General features: G+C 46.3%; 1 protein-coding gene across 1 annotated transcript; it reads left to right on the top strand.

Moving 5' to 3' along the window:
• Nucleotides 1–11657: 11657 nt before the first annotated feature.
• On the top strand, nt 11658–13049 carry LOC120713195. The gene is made up of 4 exons (XM_039999201.1): nt 11658–11675; nt 12006–12100; nt 12237–12306; nt 12366–13049. Exons 1-4 carry the CDS (start codon nt 11658–11660, stop codon nt 13047–13049), a joined length of 867 nt encoding a protein of 288 aa, XP_039855135.1.
• The last annotated feature ends 2856 nt before the right edge of the window (nt 13050–15905 follow it).

Genomic DNA, 15905 nt, shown 5'->3' with positions numbered 1-15905 from the left:
CAGTACCTCAGGGTGCTGGGCGCCGCTAGGCACGTCTCCGTGACCTTGCCAGCACCTCCGGGGGCTAGGTGCCGCTACTCCGCTCGGCATGTCTCCGTGACCCTGCCAGCACCTCCGGGGGCTAGGTGCAGCGGCTCCACTCGGCGTGTCTCCGTGATCCTGCCAGTACCTCAAGGTGCTAGGCGCCGCTCGGCATGTCTCCGTGACCCTACCAACACCTCCGAGGGCTGGGTCCCGCTAGTCCACTCGGTGTGTCTCCTTGACCCTGCTAGTACCTCAGGGTGCTGGGCGCCGCTCGGCATGTCTCCGTGACCCTGCCAGCACCTTCGGGGGCTGGGTGCCGCTACTCCACTCGGCATGTCTCCATGGACCTGCCAGTAGCTTAAGGTGCTGGGCGCCGCTAGGCATGTCTCCGTGACCCTGCCAGCACCTCCGGGGGCTGGGTGCCGCTACTCTACTCGGTGTGTCTCCGTGACCCTGCCAGTACCTAAGGGTGCTGGGCGCCGCTCGGCATGTCTCCGTGACCCCGCCAGCACCTCCGGGGGCTGGGTGCCGCTACTCCACTTGGTGTGTCTCCGTGGACCTGCCAGTACCTCAGGGTGCTGGGCGCCGCTCGGCATGTCTCCGTGATCCTGCCAGCACCTCCGGGGGCTGGGTGCCGGTACTCCACTCGGCGTATCTCCGTTACCCTGCTAGTACCTCAGGGTGCTAGGCGCCGCTCGGCATGTCTCCGTGACCCTGCCAGCACCTCCGGGGGCTGGGTGCCGCTACTCCACTCGATGTGTCTCCGTGGATCTGCCAGTACGTCAGGGTGCTGGGCGCCGCCCGGCCTGTCTCCGTGACTCTGCCAGCACCTCCGGGGGCAGGGTGCCGCTGCTCCACTCGGCGTGTCTCCGTGACCCTGCCAGTACCTCAGGGTGCTAGGTGCCGCTCGGAATGTCTCCGTGACCCTGCCAGCACCTCCGGGGGCTGGGTGCCGCTACTCCACTCAACATGTCTCCGTGGACCTGCCAGTACCTCAGGGTGCTGGGCGCCGCTCGGCATGTCTCCATGACCCTGCGAGCACCTCCGGGGGCTGGGTGCCGCTACTCTACTCGGCGTGTCTCCGTGACCCTACTAATACCTCAGGGTGCTGGGCGCCGCTCGGCATGTCTCCGTGACCCTGCCAGCACTTCCGGGGGCTGGGTGCCGCTACTCCATTCGGCGTATCTCCGTAGATCTGCCAGTACCTTTGGGTGCTGGGCGCCGCTCGGCATGTCTCCATGACCCTGCCAGCACCTCCGGGGGCTGGGTGCCGCTACTCGACTCGGCGTGTCTCCGTGACCCTGCAAGTACCTCAGGGTGCTGGGCGCCGCTCGGCATGTCTCCGTGACCCTGCCAGCACCTCCGGGGGCTGGGTGCCGCTACTCCACTCGGCGTGTCTCCATGACCCTGCCAGTACCTCAGGGTGCTGGGCGCCGCTCAGCATGTCTCCATGACCCTGCCAGCACCTCCGGGGGCTGGGTGCCGCTACTCCACTCGGCGGGTCTCCGTGACCCTGCCAGTACCTCAGGGTGCTGGGCGCCGCTCGGCCTGTCTCCGTGACCCTGCCAGCACCTCCGGGGGCTGGGTGCCGCTACTCCACTCGGCGTGTCTCCGTGACCTTGCTAGTGCCTCAGGGTGCTGGGCGTCGCTCGGCATGTTTCCGTGACCTTGCCAGTGCCTCCGGGGGCTGGGTGCCGCTACTCCACTCGGCGTGTCTCCGTGACCTTGCTAGTGCCTCAGGGTGCTGGGTGATGCTCGGCATGTCTCCGTGACCCTGCCAGCACCTCCGAGAGCTGGGTGCCGCCACTCCACTCGGCGTGTTTCCGTGACCCTGCCAGTGCCTCAAGGTGCTGGGCGCCGCTCGGCATGTCTCCGTGACCCTGCTAGTACCTCCAAGGGCTGGGTGCCGCCACATGACCTGATGAGTCTCTGTGACTCGGCTGGCTGTCTTACAGGGATGGCCAGAAGCTACATAAGCCTTCTGGGATGCTCAAGCATTCTAAGTACAAGAAAAGGAGCTCGACTTAATGACCCTCGAAATGCTTCTTCAAAACCTTCCGAGGCTCGGGGGCTACACCCAATGGGTGCGCTTAGGTGCACATTTTTTTCAACGAAGAATTTAAACCCAGAAAGGTGTGTCATGAGCACCGAACGACTTCGCAAGCAACATCAAGATTCAGCTCAGCCCTTTAGCGCTCGGGGGCGTGACGGAGGTAGACCTGGGTACCTCCCTGCCGAGTTGGGTCCCTTAGTCCAGGTGACTACCCTGCTCGACTACTCTGCTCAGACTACACGGCGGACATGCACTCGGCTGGACGACGAAAGGGTCCTCAACGGATCAGGATGGAGGCTCAACATAAATGCCATATATCTAGAGATTATAATCGACCTGCTTCCTTGTAAACAACCCTAGATCTAAACCCTTACTTGTAACCCAAGGCTCCTGGACTATATAAAGGAGTCTTTGGGGGTACCCACAGGATCCATCTACAACACATCATACCACACCAGCCTCGACGGCCCCGGCCTCGGCGGCTCCACATCTCGAATTCAAGGCAATACAGATCCACCCCAAACAGGATGTAGGGTATTACGCTTCCGAGCGGTCCGAACTTGTCTAAATCGTTGTCTTGTGTTACCATCAAGTTAATGGTTTTGTGATCCTTCACCTGAAATCTACCGCCGGACATACCCCTGGTGGACTTGCCGGAATCGCAATCCGACAGTTGTCCCTATCAACCCTAGTGTACTTGTGCAGTTTGAGTTAGGCATGTGGTTCTGATTTAATCCCAACGGAAGTTTTTTGGGGGAAACTTCCGATGTGATGTTTTTTTTGGGGGAAAATTTTTGAAACTAAACACGGCCTGAAGGTGAGATATTAATATTATTGGAGGAAAGCACGCCGACCGAAGATCATATTTTGTTATGTAACAGGACAAGTGACCAGATTACAAATGAGCCTATAGCCATTGTACAATTCTTGGGAAATACTTTCTTTTTGCCCTATGGGTAACCAACTAACCATGACAAATTTCACGTGTGAAATACACCTCCGATCCTTCAATGGAGAAATCTTCATTCTTCAAAATGATGTTGTTGCGTGATGTCCACGTGCTCCAGCATATTAAGATGAATATTTCCGTGAAAAAAAAGGCTGTGAAATTTGTTGTCCGAGAGCTTCCAAAGCCGCCAGTGGTCCCGTACTTTGACTTTGTTTCCATCCTTCTATTGCAGAACCTGATGACCAATCACTTTGTTTAATTTTCCTCGAATTCTCACTTTCAGTACCCTGTCAGTCAAAGTACTTCAAGTCTTCAACACTAGCCATCGGCAACAGTGACGAGTGGAAAGAATGTGGACTAAACGTTGAGATATGCTACCCTGCATTAGTTTGGTGTGGAAGTGTTGCTCTGCTGTTGCCACCAAATTTAAAGGTATCCTTGAGAGTTCAGAAGAGTAGCAGCATTCTATTTCAGTTAGACTTGTCTTTGTCCTAGCACCTAGCACTGTTGAAATTTGAAAAGCTGCACAGGTAGTCTGGTACCCTGTACTAGTATTCCTAGTTGTGGTCTTGGCTTCTTGTCACATGCATTTGGTAGGGCTTCAGTTGATGGCCTTGTGACAATCTTTAAGTACTTGATATATCAAGACTTCAAATCAAAGCAAGACGAAAAACTTTCCGACTTATTCTTCACCAAGATCCCTTGGTCGTCAAACTCAAAAGGTGTCGAAGTCTTTGTTTTCGCCAAAGGATAATATATACCAAAAGAATGGAACTATAGAAGACGAGGCATATGTTCACGTGTAGTATCTATGTATAGATAGAACCATGAGATGTATTGTGAAATTTGAAAAATAGTTTTTTTTTCGGGTGGGAGTTGAACTTTTTTTTCACAATCCCTTTGCTTTGGTTGCGATGAGAAGCTTAAAGAGAGATGATTCTTATCTTCTATTTGGTTAGTGGATTTTGAGTTAGGCATGTGGTTCTGATTTAATCCCAACGGAAGATCCCAAGGCCAAGTTGGGCACTCCTGAGTGTGGCAAACTGGGAGAGAAATTTGTTGCATCTGCAAACGTTGATTGGTCCCAAGCAGCAATCAGTCCAATGTGGTGTGCTCAGGGGATAAATGCTGACTGCTGACCGTTGATATGGATGTTTTGATTGAGATGCCTGTGTATGGCCATGCAGTGCTCCTTTTCTCTCGGAAAATGCGTCGTGGGTTGTACCCCCTAGAGCGTTCACAATGGTAACGTATCCTGCTTATGTGAAGGTAAGAGATAAAAAAAATTATTTTATATTATTGGATCCATACGTTACTCTCACATATTCTTGAGCGACATAAATTGTATCAGCTATTTGCTCGTCGCAAGGGTTTAGGGTTTAGGGTTTATCCATTCCCTCCTTTGCTGGCCAGATACATCCTTCAGTTGCTTCTCCCACCCACCATCCGGGATACCTCCCAGGTCGCCAACAGATGGATATAGTTTTCGTATTATAAAATTAGTGGAGGCACGTGTAATAAAAATATTAAATAAGAAGTTTATATTTATTTTATATTAAATAAGAATATTTATATTTTATACTAAAAGTGTTCATGCATAGAGAACATATATAGTTCCAAAATGAATTTTGTAAATAAGAATATATATTAATCGACAATTTAGTATCAATATTAAAAATATTTATGTATATATATGCAAGGGACGGATATGGGCCTAGGGACACTAGGATCACCTCTGGGCGTAGCCCAGAAATCCCTTTATATCCGCGATTTTTTCTTTTTTATATTTAAAAAAAATCAAAATTTTAAAAATATATGTCTTTTTTGAAAAATTTCAAAAATACCCCTGGTCGCCTCCCATAGGGCGACACGCCCTAAGTGTAATTTTTTTTCTTCAAATTTGCAACGAGGGACCTGGCCAAAAAAAAGGAGGCCTGTCGCCCCCCTCGGGCGACCACTGGGCCCCGCACACAGGCGCGGCAGGGGGGCCTGTCACCCCCCCTCGGGCGACCGGGGTACCCCTATATAAGCATCCGACCCCCATTCCCTGCTCATTTGAGCCCGAAAATTCCACCAAAAATCCAGAAAAAAAGAGAGGGGTGAGGAGAAGGAAAGCGGCGAAGCCCTGCCGGATTCAGCACTTGTGATCTGCAGGTTAGTACATTTTGTTTATGTATTTTTCCATTGGTATTGTAGAGTAATTAAATTTAATTAGTTCTATAGTAGAACAATTTAAGTAGGAGTTTAATGATACTTTAGTTTTTAGTTACGTAATAGTAAATTAGTTTAGAAAATTAGTACTACGCATTTATTATTACAATTGCAGTACTATTAGAGATGTGTTTATAAATTAATTATGATTTAGAATAGAATTTGACATATGCAGTATAGAATTTGAGTGTCACCACGTAGTTATGAATACTTATATGTTGCAGTTGAATTTCATACTTAGTTTTTACGGATTATTGAATAGGGTAGTGAAGTAAAGAGTATAACTCGATAAATATTCTGTGATATACAGATATGTCGAGCAAGATGCAGTTTCAAGTATTTTATGGTGACTACAATGTTTTGTATGGGCCAAATGGAGTAGATCTTTCTGCCTTTAAGTGCACATCTAGCGCCATAGATAAACCTCTGGAAAGGAGTTTTGGTTCCATATGTAAGTGGTTGCAGCGTGGGTTTCGTGTTGATCCGTTGACACATGTGATCACTGTCCAGTCTCTTGTTAATTGGGACGTAGAAAGTGATTTATGGGAATTGATGATGATATACAGCACTGATGACTGACAGAAGTACATGCAAGCAGCTCTAGAGCGTGGGTGGCCTCTGGCCATTCTTGTTCAAATCCGGGAGAAGACACAAAATGAAATCCAACATGGTGCAGATCAAGCAACTCCGAGTATTGGAAGAGAGACCAATTATATTGAGCAAGATGAGTCAGAAGAGACAGAGAACCAAAACATGGGACCACAGGGCCTTACTGATGAGGGAGAGAGGTTACATAGCATTGTGGATGAGATGGAGGCAGAAGATCAAACCGCAATAGAGATGGAAGAATATGAGGGCTCATCTGATGACGAGCAGTACTCATTGCCAAAAGAGTGGAAGGAGCATGGTTTTGGCAGTCATGTCGTAGAAGACGTACGAAATCAGGAGTGGGAGTACAGAGGGAATGAGGTAGTGCAAGGTGCAATCATATCCAAACATTGAAGCCGTAAAAGATGCTGTGAGACTATGGGCAATATCATTGAAACGAGAATTCAGAGTCGTAAAGTCTGGCAGTAAAGAATATGAGGTGAAGTGTGTGAATGATGGATGTCTATGGCGAGTACATGCATTCAAGGGAAAATGGAAGTCGAACTGGAAATGTTCCATTGTGACAGAGCACACTTGTTTGCTGTCAGAAGTTCTTCCCTGACATCGCAATATATCATGCGACTTTGTTGCAAAGCAAATATATGGGTTGATTATGGACAACCTAAATTATGAGCCAAAAATGATTGTTCGATACATTGAGCAGACTTACCAGTACACCATTAGTTACTTGAAGGCATGGCGGGCTAAACAAAGGGTGTTCGAGATGCGGTTCGGCACATACGAAGCATCATATGATAACCTACCTCGAAATGTCCACACGCATGGGGTAATACTCGGTTGTTTCATTTCTTTATCTTCAAGGAGACACCTTATATGAAATTTGTTTTGCAGTCTTCCGATGCTCCAGAAAACTATGGTTTTACTAGGTGGGTCGATCCTACACCAATTGATTCTGTTCAAGAGTTCATCGAGTACCTCCAGATAAAGATCTTTGATCTGGAATGCAAGGCGAACCATTATGAGGAAGTGAGCGAGGGTAACAAAGACGGCGAAGATGATGATACCAGCAATGCTGCCGGTTCACAGGATGAACCATGCACAATTCCTTACTGCAATTGCCCTTGTCACAAGAAGAAGGGCCCTGCGCCTCCGGCACCACCGCCTGCACCACCTGCTATGGGTGGATACTGCGGAGAAGGCTCAACGCAGTTTGCTACGTGGGGGTACGGCTACTAGGACTACCCTAGTGCTAGTGACATGCTGCATCGTTGTGTTTGTTGTGTTTTTTTTAAAATTACCTAAGGCATATTAGGTTAGTCCGGAATATGTTTACCGTAGTTTGCAACGGGTTCTGCCATGCCACTGCATGTGTCATGTGTGTTTCATTATCGTTGTATTATAATGTAAAATTTGATGGTTCACATTATGTAATGCATTTCTTAGTTCTTATTTCTTATCATTATATTAATTAAATGTGTGCTTTCTAGTATTCTAGTGACATGAAAAGCTCCGAAAATATTAAGGACAAGTTCAAACATTTCATAGATTCCCGGCTACAACTGCAAATTAATGGTAAAAGTTACAACACACAAAGTCAAGCTCTCAACTGAAAACATAAACAACTAATTGCAAGTGGCATGGGCATGCGACAAGGTAATTTCTTGTTGCATCTAAACCTACCATGCCTTATGAAATATAAAATGCCGGGATTACATGGTACTACTCTACTGAGTACACCGAGGATATTTGCCCTTCCTAATTGCTTCGAGGCCGGCTTCCTTCGCACGGCGTGCCCTCTCTCGCTTTCTCTCCCTGTCAGCTTCACTGTTCGGCCGCCACCTTATGATCCACCTCCTTTATTCTCTTGCGGATCTTTTCTTGCACTTCTCCTCTTGCTGTTCCTCGTGCTTCATTCGGCGCCAATGTTCTGCAGCCCACCTTGCTTGTTGTTCCACAAAGTCCTTTTGTCTGCTGCGACTGCACGGTGTCGAACCACTGCATAAAATCACAAAGAGGCGGAGGAGACTTTGTCCAACAAAAGTTAGAATCATAACTCAATGTTAGGTCACAAAGAAAAATAGTGTATGTTGTCCTGCTACCTTGTCCCGGTCTTTGCCATATCGCTTAGGTGGATCATATTCGTAGTTCTCACACATAAAAAACCTCATGCCGTAGTCATCTCCTAAAACCTCAGATTGCATGAACTTGCATAACGAACCGCAGAAGCACATTGGCACATCAATTTCTTCAGGTACGGTGGCTACACACTTGCTCCACGGAATGTAGGTTGATCTTGACGAAGACATTGGCGCTATAGTGTGGTGCGCCAAATGATGAACAATGATTTAAATAATGCACATATCGTATACCAAATCGATGCATGAAAATATAGGTACTGTCATAATTCTATTGTCTTATACTGCAATATCAATAAGTTACTGTCATAATTCTATTCTAATGCACAATTAATTTAAAAACAAGTCTGTAATAGTACTCAAATTGTAATACTAAACGAGTGTTCTAAAGCACCAAATCTAATTCAGCTAATCCGCTAATTAAATAAAATTGTTATACAATATCAACAGATTCATACGGAAGTTACCGGTAGATCACAAGTGCGGAATTCGGCAGAGCTTCGCCGCTTTTCTTCTCCTCACCCCTCTCTTTTTTCCTGAATTTTTAGGCTCAAATGACAAGGGAGGAGACCCTGTCGCCCCAGGGGGTGGGCGACAGGCCCCTGTCACCCGTTGGGGGGCGACATGCCCTTTTTTTTTGCCAGGGACCTCGTTGCAAATTTAAAGAAAAAAAATTACACTTAGGGCCTGTCGCCCTATGGGGGGCGACCGGGGGTATTTTTGAAATTTTTCAAAACGGACATATATTTTTGAAATTTTGATTTTTTTAAATATAAAAAAGAAAAAAATTCCCTTTATATCCTCTTGTTTTTCCACAGCCCAGTTTGTGTTTTCCGTGACCTGCTCTAGACATGGCCGAGCACAGCAGCAGTAAAGGCCTGGCTACATCGCAGCCCAGTCTGCTTGGCAATGTGCTCGCTACCGTCCCACGCACCTGTCGGCCTGGTTGAAGACAACAGGCAGCGGGTATTTTCGTAAAAAAATAATATTTTTGTAATAATATTCCAAATTGAACATGAACCGGCAGAAATTGGAGCGAGGATTTTCGATAGCAACAAAGATCTTGTATTTGATGACAAAAATACTTTACAACACAAATAACTTGAAGCAATTTACTTGGACATCGATCGTTTAGGAATAATTCTACCATGTGAGTTGTATTTTTTTTTTGTGAGCAGAATTAGTTTGAGTTTGCTAGCCCGCACAGAGCTCAGGTTACTGTTAGTTTTAACTATCTATACGTGGCTGGACATGAGTTGTTTGATCGCCCTAGCTGTGGATATTCACCAGCTCCGCCACTGCGGTGGCGATTAGTTTTGCAGGCACTGTCGCACTGATGACACTTAGGATATTCAGGTCTTGTTTAGTTCTCTTTAAAATTTCAAAACTTTACAAAATTTTCCATCACATCAAATCTTTTAACACATGCATGAAGTATTAAATGTAGCTAAACAAAATAACTAATTATACATTTTGTCTATAATTTACAAGATGAATTTTTTGAGCCTAGTTAATCCATGGCGGGACAATAATTATCAAATATAAACGAAAGTGCTACAGTGCTTTACACCCAAAATTTTATACATCTAAATAAAGCCTCAATGAGAGGAAGCACACGCCAGCACTCCACACGCGTAAAGAGAAGGCAACGCAAGCAGCCAAGCGCTACATGGTGGCAGGAAGGTGGCAACCTTCCGTTCGCGAGCAAACAGAAATAGTATAGTAGTGGCCTCCCGTAGACTTTGAAATCTTCCAGCGATATATATCTACATAACCAACCTCTCTGTGTAAACTTTAATCTGGACCACCGGATCAACATTCAAGCGGGGACGCGGAGAGAGTGGGAGGAGATTTTACAAAAGTGTGATTACCCAAGCCAAAAAACAGATAGTTAATTGTAAAATTTACCAAGCTTTTCTGTATGGACCTGCTGCTGCTTTGTGCGATTAGGCCAGTCTCAGTGGGAGTTTCATAGACACAGACACCTAGACTAGACTAGAAGCTAGGTAACCGTGCCAGATGAGTTTCATGGTGATGAAACTCTCCTCACATCCCATGAAACTCTATCATTCTCTCTTCTTGCCATGTCAGCAAAATTGATGATATTTAATGTCATGAAACTTTCCATGAAATCCCACTGAGACTGTCTTATTGTACCATCTGTCGTCGGGGAGAATGCAACGTGCAATAACTACACTTCACGTTTATCTCGGCGCCTTTGAATTCTTCACGTTTATGTGTTTTCCGTACATAATAAGCATCTCCTAATTAAAGAATTCTTAGGCTGCTGAATATGATAACCACAATCATTGTCATCAAATATGAACGCGCGCGTCATTGACTAGTAATAAAAGGAAAAGACCCGACACATGTTGCAACAGCCGAGCGCGCATGTTGCACGCTCTGATATTAGGGGAACAAAACACGAATCTTCCGATAAAACATGGTGCTGGCCGGCTACCTAAAATATGAATGGAAAACATATCCCAACCGATCCCTTTAATTTGTCTTGACTGTTAGGCATTATAAGCTACGGGGAATAATCCTAAGGTGTATTTAGTAGCCGGTGTATGAAATATCGATACTTTAGCTTTTCATGATTCATAGATTGTACGATACATCTAGGCATAAATATATATGTAGATGCATAGTTTTAACTATAATTTAGAAAAGTTAAAATGACTAATAATATATATATATTTAAGTAACAAATATCATAGGAAGTTACGGACACTATGTAAGAAACAGACAAATGAGACACAGTATTCGGAGACACGGAAATAAGACGCGTCTCCTATACGTAATAGGAGACACGTCCACCAGACACAACGCGTCTACTCTTGGTGCGTTCCCAGCGCCAAGGGATGCGGCCGGATAACCCGCGTCTCCTATGTCTGAAAATGGGAGACGCGGGTGTACAAGCCGCGTCTCTAACAGAAAAGGAGACTCGTTCTGACAAGCCGCGTCTCCTATATTTCCAACAGTGCAGACGCGTACGTAGAAGCCGCGTCTCCTATAAGAACCCGCGTCTCCTATACCTCTGTTGATAGAAGATATCAAAGGAGTCACGGCTTGTTAATCCCCGTCTCCCATGATTTTGTTGAAATGAGAGGTTGCTTAACCGCCCGCGTCTCATATCGCCTTTTGTCTCGGACAGGGCACATTCATTTTCTGTTCACGTCCGGCCGCGCGCCCGCACGTCCGCACGTCCGCTCGCGATCGCGGGCCAGCCGGCCGCTTACACCAGAGGCTCCTGCATTGGTTTGGAGCTGCGCTCGCTTTGCCGGCCGGCCGGCATCGCCACCACTGGCTGGCGTGGCACAAATCAGCAGCACGCGCCCGCCAGCCACCCGCCACGGGCACGCCTCGCCCGCCGGCCGGTGGCGCGCGAGCTGTGTTCAGGATCGTCCACCACCTCCGCGCGTGCACCACGCCTCTCCTACTCGCCCTCCGGCCCGCGCCACCGCAGCGTGCACGCCACAGCGGCCTCGCCGAACGCGGCCAGCCGCCCGCGCGCCACGCGCACGCCTCGCCCGGCCGCCGGTGGAGAGCAGGGAAGATCAGTGTCGTCCGGTGCCACGCAAACGCCTCTCCGTACACGCCCTCCGGCCCGCGCCACCGTCCGCCACGTGCACCACCGCCAGCATCCTGGCCGGCCCGGCCATCCTGCTCCGCCATGGGTGGTTTCGAAAAGGTGAGCTTTGTGCTATAGCTCTCTATGATGCTTGACAATGCATCTTTTTTTGTGTGTGCGTGCTAAATTTCATCCCTTTGTGTGTGCGTGCAGAGAGAAATTGATGATCCATTGAGCATATTTTGAGCCCGCAGGCCAGCAGGTGTTTTGGAGGCCAAAGGTGAGGCTTTTCTTGTCTTAATGGAGGTCCAAATGCAGTTTTAGGCAAGTCATTAATTTAATTGTTCATGTTTTTGTATGTCTTTCAGTGTTGTTATAAGTATTTCAATATTGTCATGACTTGTATTCATTTTGCTTGGATATTGATAATTTTCTTGCTTAACAATGCAGATGGCAGACAGGAGGTGGATGTATCTGGAGAACCGTCTATGTGAAGAGTATTTAAGTGGTATAAAGACATTCATTGCCGCAGCAGATGCGGACAAGTTGGATCGGCACATGTCTGCCATTTGTTGACCATGCATTGATTGTCAGAATGAGAGAAAGTTTCCAAGTTCATTGCATGTGCAGGCTCATCTGATCATTCGGGGATTCATGAGTGACTAATTGTGTTGGAACCAGCATGGAGAGGATGGTGTTAATGATCGAGATCTATAGTGCAGTGATCTTATGGGTGAAGAAATCTCTGCCGGTCAGCAAACCGCTAGCCTGGATGGCGATGAAAGGCTCCCTGACAATCCAACCTACCAGAATGATGAAGCAGACTATGACAATAATGAGACAACAGCAGGACATGATATGAGTGAGGATGAGCTTGTTGATATTGGTGACAATTATGCTAGCATTGCTGACAAAATGGAGGAGATGGTGTGTGATGCAATGTCATATGATGGGTACAGTATTGGGGATTTTGGGAAATTGGAAAAGATGGTGAGAGATATGAAGACCCCACTCTATCCAGGCTGCAAGGAGAAGTGGTCAAAACTCTTCACATCACTAAAACTTCTACAGCTAAAGGCCACACATCACTGGACTGATCGCGGCTTCAAGGCATTGTTAGATTTGCTAAGCGACATGCTTCCGGAGGAGAATGAGATACCCAAGACCACTTATGAGCCGAAGCAGACTATTTGCCCTTTGGGGATGGAAGTTGAGAAAATCCATGCTTGTAAGAACGACTGCGTCCTATTCCGTGGTGACCATGCAGATCTCACTGAATGCCCAGAGTGTGGAGCCTCTCGTTACAAACGAAGGAATGACGGGGGTGATGAGGGAAGGGTGCACGGAGCTCCTCAGAAGGTAGCATGGTATTTTTCATTAATACCTCGCCTAAGGCATTTGTTTGCATCAAGCAAGGATGCAAAGCTTTTGCGTTGGCACATGGAAGGGCGCAAGATAGATACTAATATACGCCACCCGGCGGATTCAACATAGTGGCACCTCATTGACTGGAAGTATAAAAAATTTGGTGATGACCCAAGGAGTCTTAGGTTTGCACTAAGCACAGATGGAATGAACCCGTTTGGTCAGATGAGCAGCTCGCATAGCGTTTGGCCGGTGTTGTTATCGATCTACAATCTTCCGCCATGGTTGTGTAACAAAAGGAAATACATGATGATGTCGATTCTTATCTCAGGTCCACATCAGCCTGGGATTGACATCGATGTGTATCTAAGACCTCTTGTGGATGATCTCAAAACACTGTGGTCACATGGTTTTGATGCGTACGACGGATACAAGAGGGAACCCTGCACCGTACGTGGTTTGTTGTTCTGCACGATTACTGATCTATCGGGTGGCCGTTCTGTGTCTGGACAGTGTAAAGGTGAAAAGGAATGCGCTCATTGCCTAGATGACACAAAGATAATTTGGTTGAACAACTCAAAGAAACGGGTGCACGTGCGTCATCGGCGTTTTCTTCCCAAGTCCCATGCGTATCGAAACATGAAACACCAATTTGATGGCACAAGGGAGATGGAAAATGCTCCAAGGAATTTCGATGGGGAGCATTAGTATGACCATGTCAAGGATCACCCCGTTGCCCAAGGGAAGAAAGGCAAGACCACCCTTAGAAAATGCAAGCGAAAAAAAGAATGAATTACCTGAGCCGAAGCAAAGGTGGAAAAAGAAGTCAATTTTATGGGAGCTACCTTACTGGTCATTCTTATGTGTCCACCACAGTATCGATGCCATGCATGTGAAAAAGAATGTCTGTGGCAGCTTACTTGGTACACTCATGAATGACAAACATAAAACCAAGGACCATGAAAATGCAAGAAAAGATCTAGAAGAGTTGGGCATAAGACATGAGCTCAGTCGCGACGGCACCGGAGGACAACTCCCAGCATCTGCCATAACTCTAACTGTGAAAGAGAAGAAGGAATTGTGTGATTTTCTTCATAGTGTCAAAGTTCCTTCTGGCTATTCATCAAACATCCGAAAACTTGTGCACGCAAAGGAGCAGAAATTTCTTCCCATAAAAGCTCATGATTGCAATGTCATGCTCACCTCAATGCTTCCTGTTGCTATCAGGAACATATTGCCGGAAAAAGTACGAATGACTATCATGAGCTTGTGTTTCTTTTTCAATGCAATATCTCAGAAGGTGATTGATGAGGAGTCACTCGATGAGCTAGAGAAGAGACTGTTTGAGACAATTGTTCTCCTTGAAGCATTCTTCCCACCATCATTCTTTGACGTATCAGTGCATCTCATTGTCCACTTGATTAAGGAGATAAGATCTTCGGTCGGTGTTCCTACATCATATGTATCCATACGAGAGATTCATGAGCACTCTGAACAAGTATATAAAGAGCCGGGTTCATCCCGAGGGTAGTATGGTTCAGGGGTACTCTGTTGAGGAGGTGGTTGACTGGTGCCTAGATTTCATTTACCCTACAAATCCAATTGGCATATTGAAGGCTCGCCACGAGGGAAGGTTAGCAGGGACGGGTATACTTGGGGAGAAGACACTCAACCCAGACGCGGATGCATTTCGGCAAGCTCATTTTCTTGTGTTGCAACACACAACGGAAGTGTCCCCATACATTGATGAGCATAAAGCGCACCTGCGAATAGAAAATCCAGACCAGAGCGAAGCTTGGCTAGAGAGGGCACATATGAATGGATTCAACATTTGGTTTAGAGACTGAATACAAAACTCAGACTCTAGCACAAATGATGCTCTTAGAAGTTTGGCGGTCGGTCCTCTGTTCACAATAACTAGCTACCAAGGTTATGATATTAATGGTTACACTTTCTACACCACCGGCCAAGACAACAAGAGCACTTTTCAAAACAGTGGAGTGCGAATAGAGGCTGTTAACAACGACGACGAGAAGATAGCATACTATGGACAAATAGAGGATAAATGGGAGCTTAACTATTCGGACTTTAAGGTGCCAGTTTTGAGGTGCCGCTGGGTTCAGGGCGCAAAGGGTGTCATGAAAGACCCGTATGGGTTCACAACTGTTGGCCTGGGGAAAGTTGGGTATAAGGAAGAGCCATTTGCACTTGCAGATCAAGTATCCCAAGTCTTTTATGTTCCTGACACGAGAAACAAGAAAAGGCACGTGGTGCTCCCTGGAAAAAGATGGGTAGTGGGTGTTGAAAATGTTGTGGATGAGGAGTACAATCAGTTCGATGAAGTCCCTCCATTTGGTACTTGCAACCTCCCTGTGCTCCTGGATAGCGAAAAAAAAACCCTTACTTGCGGAGCAGCCACAAGGATAAAGGAGTCGCCAAGGCAAAAGGCAGGAAAAAAATGCAAAAATGGCAAGTCAAAAATGGGAGATAAATTGTAATATAAGTTGTAATAAGTTTGGTCTCATATTTGTAAGATAATTTATGTATAAATTCTAATTATGTATAAATTTATGTAAGATAAGTTAGGTCACAAAGATTGTAATATAATTTATGTATAAATTATATGTGCAATATGATGCTTGTAAGATTGTAAGATAATTTATGTGCAATATTTAAGATTGTAAGATTGTAATTTGGCACATCCCAAACTGAAACTGAAACTGAAACTATTGTCTATATAGGAGACGCGGTTTTGTTGACCCGCGTCTCCTATTGTTCTGTTCTGAACAGCTCCATAATATAATTATTCAGATAGGAGAGACTGATAGGAGAAATTTAGTGGACCCAAATATATTTAATATGCAACAAGATTGCAAATATCATTCAGACAGGCACACAAATACTAGTATATAGGAGACAGATATATAGGCACAGGCATATTTACACAGATAGGTGCAGTACATAAGTAGCAGTACATAACTAGAG

This window comes from Panicum virgatum, chromosome 6K (genome assembly GCF_016808335.1).
Source record: "Panicum virgatum strain AP13 chromosome 6K, P.virgatum_v5, whole genome shotgun sequence".
Taxonomy (NCBI): Eukaryota; Viridiplantae; Streptophyta; class Magnoliopsida; order Poales; family Poaceae; genus Panicum; species Panicum virgatum.
This window is presented reverse-complemented; position numbering and strand designations above follow the sequence as displayed.